This window comes from Elephantulus edwardii, unplaced genomic scaffold (genome assembly GCF_000299155.1).
Source record: "Elephantulus edwardii isolate Elephantulus edwardi_28Jun2011 unplaced genomic scaffold, EleEdw1.0 scaffold00003, whole genome shotgun sequence".
NCBI classification, from domain to species: Eukaryota; Metazoa; Chordata; class Mammalia; order Macroscelidea; family Macroscelididae; genus Elephantulus; species Elephantulus edwardii.
In genome coordinates, this window is record NW_006399753.1 from 37,456,324 (window position 1) to 37,463,304 (window position 6,981).

Below are 6,981 nucleotides of genomic sequence, written 5' to 3' on the forward strand. Positions count from 1 at the left end.
ACGCAGGAGGGGAAGACCCTCTATGAGATGGATTGATTCGGTGACTGGGGTAATTGGGATGGGTGTGTCAGAGGCGGTGCTGTTGGCGCAGGATAGAGCAGGGTTTAGGGCTGTTGTGCATAGGGTCGCTATGAGTCGGAAACGACTCGATGGCACATAACAACAACAACAACAAGGTGTCAGTACTGAATTATGCTTTGTCTTTAAAACATTCACATTTGGTTTCTTTAATAGGGTTCAGCTATTCCCATTATTTGGTGGTGCTTAAAGATGTTTGTGTAGTTCTCCTCTTTTTTAAAAAACTGTGTTTATATGTTCCTGCAACAGGCGCTTCTGAGCTACAATCTTGGGGAACTTTTTTAAAAAATGTAAACTATTTTTTTATTTTAATTTTTTTAAAATGTAAACTATTTTATTGTGACATTTTATTAAATTGATAGGAAGTTAGTATGTAGAATTTGAGAAATTCCCAGGTTTCCTTTGCTCTTCTTTATTTTATTTGCATTGACTAGGCCTGTAGCCGCAATACATGATTTTTGGTGAAAGAAGTTTTGTTTTTATATTCCTAAATTTATTGTGATGTTAAAATGCTGAATGTAGCTATTGTACAAGAAGCAAGGGAAGACCGATTTTCATTTGAGCATGTAAAGGGTGACTCACTAGTAAATAATAAGAAATTTAGAAGACAGATACCTTGCCTGGAACTGACTACAAGAGATCCATATTTGTTTCTCTTCCAAAAGAACGTGATCAAACAGAATGTGGAAGTTATAGAACAATATAATTAATATCACATGAAAGTAAAATCTTGCTTAAGATTATTAAAAAACAACTAGAACAAATACACTGATAGAGAACTGCCAGAAATTTAAGCTGGATTCAGAAGAGGCTGTGACATGAGGACTCTCATTGCTGATGTCAGGTGGATCTTGGCTGATAGCAGTGAATACCAGAAAGATGTTTATTTATGGTTTATTATTATGGCAAGTCATTTGTATGAATCCTAGCAAATTGTGGATAATATTGAGAAGAATGGGAATCCCACAAGACTTAATGGTTCTCATGTGAAATTTACGCAAAGACCTAGAAACAGTTGTTTGAACCGTACAAGGGAACACTGCATGGTTTAAAATCAGGAAAGACATGTGCTAGAGCTGTATTCTTTCCCCACATCTATTCAATCTGTAGGGAGTTCTGGTGGCCTAGTTGTAAGCAGGAGTGGCATCCACTTCCTAAACAATATGCCTCTGGAAACTCTATAAACTTTGGTAAATGTCAGTAGTTGTAGAGGGGCTTCAAGCCTTTTCTTTATAGGGTCGCTATGAATCGTGCTCCACTTGAAGGCAGTCAGCAACAACAACCACCGTGTTAAGAAGTGGAACAGCTGGTAGATTTGAACAATGTTGCTTTGAGATTGCAGCACAACTATTTACCACCATGTCATCAGAGCTCCCAGCAGCTTACATTTGTATTAAAAAATTGTATTGTGGGTTTAGACTTAGGCATAGTGTCATGTCTCCTCTGTTATGGTAGCATGCACAGGGGGTTCACTGTCCTGAAACTACTCTGTGTTACACTTCTTTATCCTTTCTCCCTTTCTGTTATTGACCATTGTGAATTGACTTGATGGCAGTGGATTATTAATAATTACTAAAGATTTTTAATATTTATTCCCTGTATTTATTTCCCCATCTGATGAGGCTTCTGTTCAGATAGTGTACCCATTTGGTAATTATATTGTTTTCTCATTAATGAATTTGAAGAGTTCTTTGCATATTTCAAATATCTGTGGTTTCAGATAGTGTTTTGCAGATGTGTCTTCTCAGTGGCTTTTCTTTTTATTTTTCTTTTATAATATTTTTTATTCTCCTTTTATAATATTCAGTAGTGATTTTAAAACCTCCAAATATACTTTCCTCACAATGATTTATAGACATTAATTTGAAGTGAACTTACTAGTGTTTTTATCATCAAACTAGTTTTGTGCCAAATCAAACCAAATACACTGCAGCTGAGTTGGTTTCAATTTATGGTGAGTTGACATTGTACATATTAATAGGATGTCTAACAAGCAAAAAACAGGACGTGGGGGACACAGGGCCTTGAGCATCTCTCTGAAAGGGCCAGGTGGAGTAAGAATAGCACAGCCCCTCATCATCCCAGAGCAGAAAGCAGATAAAGAGCCCGCAGCCCAGCCCCATGCTGCTAGAGCCACAGCAGCAGCAAGATGTTTGTTTATTCATTGTTAACTCACAGACTCACAATTAAGGTGCTGAGAATGGGGTTTATTAGGAAAGTAAGTTGGAGAGTGGGAGAGGCAAAGAATATCACCCAATGCAAATCCAAGGTGTTTTTTTTTTAATGGGAAAAACATAATGGGGGTACAAGGATGTGAGGGTTGGGGGCAGAAGGGTGAGGATGGGCAGGGATGCAGTTGCAGAGCTGCACAATTTGATTGGTGGGGGAGCAGGTGAAGGAAATGAAAAGGATCCAGTGGGGACCAGATGCTACAGGGGAATGGTAAGCATTTTCCAATGGCAATTAAACTAACTGTCTTATTGATTTGGGAACTGGATGCAGGTTGAACAGGGGTGTTGATGTGAAGGGGGAAAGGGAGGACACTTTTATTACTGTACTGATGGTCTTGGGTTAAAGCTGCTTGCCTTCTTATTCTGTTAGAAGATGTTTTCCTGACATTTCCTCTCCTCTGGACTGCAAAGTGTTTTCCCAGGTGGGTCCAGTGGGGATGGCTAGTTGAACTCAGAGGCTTCATCCTCCTTTGCTTCCTTAGCTGGCAGTTGTATTTCCTTTTTTGTCACTGGCACTGGGTTCAGGGTCAGGTGTGGAGTAAAACTCAGTGTTAAGGTTACCTATAGGAAAGGGAGCAAACCTAGAGAGAACAAACTTGTGAGTTACAAATAGAAGGGCTTTGGGGGTGTTGCTTTCAGGTTTACTGTGGGAGAGGGTGGTGGAAAGTAGCCTAGATAAAATTCTTTGGATACCCTAGGCATTTTTTTTTTTTGTTTTCCCCATCCAAGGGTCAGATGGCACAGTCTGGGGACTGAGGAGCTCACCCTGAGGGCCGTGACGGCTCGCCCCGAGCTGAGGGCCAAAGACAGCCTGCCCCGGGCAGAGTGCCGTGATGGCTCGCCCCGGGACAGGGGCCAAAGACAGGGCAACACCCCCCAGGGGCTGGCTGGTACACTCCCCCTCCAATTGCCCCCACCCCAGTGGTCCCCTCACCTGACTGAGGACTATGTGGGCAAGGACAACATCTCCAATTCCAGCACCACCACTTTTACCCCCCCCATAAGTGGTCATACTATAATTTGAAGTAGGTGACACTGCCCTCCCCCTTTATAAATGTTAAAGGGAACCTGAGAGTTGTGAACAGACTCCCCCCAGGTCTAAACAGCTTTTGGCAGAAGCATTCAACAGATCAAAATATGTGGTCCATTTAGGATGTTGGTTCTCTTGGACATGCTGCCACTGTTAAGTGTCATCAAGTAGACAACTCAAAGTGACCTTTAACAGTCCATTGTATGGGTGATCATCTTCTCTGGCCTGTCCAAGGAAACCCAAACCTGCAGGTGGCGGGGCACGTGTCCCATCTCCCGCGTGGGTGGCTGGCAGACATGCGTCTGTAAATCCAAGTTTTAGCCCAGAAGTTCCAAGGCAAAATTTTACAATTAGTCTAGGCTCCAGTTTAAGTTTAAGAAGCAGTTTTTCCTTCCATCTTCAAAGACAAGAACCTTTTACTGGCCAGCGCAAATGAAAGAAGCCCAGGTCACACCTTGCCACACTTTGCCCACAGCACTGCTACAGTCTCTCCTCTACCATCACCAGGGGCTTGCTGCTGGGGTTTCACTCTCAACAGGATCTTTCTCCAGTCTCCTTCAAGTCTTGCTGCCCAGTGTGGGAAGCACTCTTTCTTCTCTCGTAGTCTACTTGCTAGACCATGCCGATTTGCAAGATCATGGCTCTGCAGTTAAGGTAGCTGGAGACCAGAGGGGGCTAAATGTAATGGCTAAAAAAAAAGCCAGTTTAAGGGTAACACCACATGGGAGTAATATGAACCCACCATCTACTTCACAGGACAAAGATGAGAACTGAGGAGGACCTTTTCATTAGTAGCCTAGCTTTTTTTTTTTTAAAGCTATTTAGTACACTTTATTATGTTAGATGGATGAGGACTTTGAGGAACAATGGGGTACACTCACTTGGCAGCCACCTTCTTCATGGCGGTGGTAACATTACTGAGTTCTTCTCACTTCCTCTTGGTCTGGATCTGTCTCCCCACACTTTTCTTGATGAACTTGAGGGCCCACTCGTCCTTAGAGATCTTGAGCAGCTCTATAGTGTGACATTCGTAGAGCACGAAGTCACACACCTCCTGGATCATGTCCAGCACGAACTTGGTGTGGTTAGTGAGATTCCCGCTGTGGGCAGCAGTGCCTCAGCTGGCTCATGTTTTTGGTTACTTTGTGGCCCTTGTTGAGGCCCCTGGCCATGGGATAGTGCACAACCATGGTTGCTGTACTTCCCTGGCAATGGCAGCAGAAGGACAGTTGTGACAGCCTAACGTTTAAACTATTAAGCCACCAGATCTCCCCATTTTTGTACAAGAAAAGATAGCCTATTGAAGACATTAGCAAAAAGAAAAAAACAAGTGATTAAATTTTTTTTTCTACCCAAACAGAGTGGGTTATTCAGTAGCAGCATTGGGAAACAATGTTTCAATACTATAAGAGGATGTATTTCTTCAAGTGCTACTTTACACCTCTAAGTGCTACTTTATACCTTTCCTGCATATTGCTGTCCTTGGTGCACTAGAGCTTGAAACAAAAAAAGTGATCATCATTCTAGATGTACACAACTTCAGAGAGCATGGTTTAGAGGTGCAGATGCACAGGACACTTGTAAACGTGGGAATGTAGAGTTTCACTTTAGCCTGTAAGGAAGTAAAACTCGTGGGCAGAAAGGTGTCTCAACTCTAGGGCACAGATCTCCACCTTGTTAGCCTGACATTTTAGCTCAGCTGGTCAACTAGGCAACCTGTGAAGGTACCTATTAAGGACTTTTGAAGAAAGACATCCTCCACCATTCACTCTACCATGTAGTTCTCTCTTTCTAATTTACTTGTGTGCTGTGACAGGCAGGCAGCCCTTGAGGTGTGTGATGTCGTGTGAAGCATGCACCTCTTCATAGGTCACTAGCTTGCCCCCTTGGCCACGTGGACTCAAGCTGCTCAGTTCTCAGCTCAGGTGGTGGATGTATGCAGGGTGTGCTAGGTATAAGGCAGCTTTTGGCCCCTGGCCAAGGCGCAAGACTGGATTTTTGGTTTTGATTTTTTTTTTAAGTAAAATTTTTATTTTATACTGGTTTACTTATAAAGTTTGTATACATTGATTTTCACACCAAATCTTTCCCAGTTCTTTTACCCATTCCTTGCTCCACCCATCAAATTGTGAGACCCTACAATTCCCCTGCCTGCCTTGGATTTTCATACATGTTTTATTAGTTATCTTTCTATTTCAACAAGTTGGTTTTGATTTCATTAGGTTTTGGTTACTTCATGGAAGTTTGTTGACTTGTTGACTCTTACTGTTAATGCTTCTTTAGAAATTTTCTGATGCTTTTGATTTCTTTTGTATAAGATGTTTTAGCTAGAAGCAAACAAGGTAAAGTACATTATCTTATTTTTTAAAGTCTGTTTGAGTTTCCTTAATTTATTTCACTTTTTTTTTGTTTGTTTGTTTTTTAGCATCTTCCACAGTATTCAAGACTGTGTTTAGTGGTATCCCGTAATCTTTCTTCAGTGGGATATGATCAGAATGAAAAAGTGAGTATTTTAAAAGTATACTTCTCAACTGCTAATTTATCATGATTGTGTTTTCTCTGTACTATGCTCATTGGCAATATTAAATTTTATTAATGCTGTGTGTTCTCTTATTGGTATAACATGGTAGGTTTCATAAATGCTTGATATTTGTTTCTTTTTTTCCTTGGTATGTTTATGTTAAAATTTTCATGTGTTTAATTTGGTACTTATATCTATCACAAAAACAAAATTAAATTTTTTAACTACCCAGACTACCGATAAGCATAGTGCTTTATTTCCAGAAAGTAACGTAGAATGATTATTAAAAACCCTATGTTTTTGTTGTTAAGTGCCGTCAGGTCATAGACAACTCAGAGCGACTCTATGAACTAAAGTCCTCAACACTTGCATGACTTTCATCTTTTCTCCAGGTTCATAGGGTTTCCGGAAGCAAGCTATTATGGAAGTGGATGCCACTCCTCCTTCCATGCTTGTTTTAATCAGGGAGTACCACCAAACACTGTCCACCATGGTAACCATTATCACATTTGACACATCAGTGTCACAGTGTTCAACTTCACAGCAACCACAAGTTTCCTCTGTACGGCACATGGACACCATTGCTATAATGGCCTAGAAGAATGTTTGAACAAAAACAATTAAAAACAGGCCTGACGGCTTCGGATTAGAGTCACCCACCTTTGACTTGGTAGCACCATATAGCATAGTTTATTTCCTCTTACTTATTTATTTACTTATCTTAAAAATTTCACTTTGTACACATGGGGTCCTAATGAGTCAGAATGAACTCAGTAGCAACTAACAATCTATATCAAAAACTGAATATGTTTACTTGTGTTTACCTTATTTTCAGCAAAATAACCAGTATAATATATTCTCTGAAAGACTTAAGCACTTGAGAGATTTTGACTAAACTATTGAACCTATTGAATTTTTATTTAATTTACTTTCACATATACTGTTTACTAATGCAAGTTTTGAGACGAGAGGCAAGGAAATGCTCTTTAAAATGATGATGGTGTTGTTGTTGTTGTTATGTGCCGTTGAGTCGCTTGCGACTCATAGCGACCCTATGTACAACAGCCCTAAACTCTGGTCTGTCCTGTGCCAATTGCACTGTCTCTGACACTCCCACCCCG

The 6,981-nt window shown here is 40.8% G+C and overlaps 1 protein-coding gene across 3 annotated transcripts in view; it reads left to right on the plus strand.

Moving 5' to 3' along the window:
• The window catches only part of PCCA (propionyl CoA carboxylase, alpha polypeptide), a 577,332-nt gene that overhangs the window by 29,566 nt on the left and 540,785 nt on the right, over window positions 1-6,981 (plus strand). For 2 of the 3 annotated variants that reach the window (XM_006879382.1, XM_006879384.1), the window contains exon 2: window positions 5,765-5,842. The exons of the other annotated variant lie outside the window; for it this stretch is intronic. In XM_006879382.1, the coding sequence (XP_006879444.1) occupies window positions 5,765-5,842 (78 nt within the window). The remainder of the gene's footprint in view (window positions 1-5,764; window positions 5,843-6,981) is intronic. 3 annotated transcript variants of the gene reach the window in all.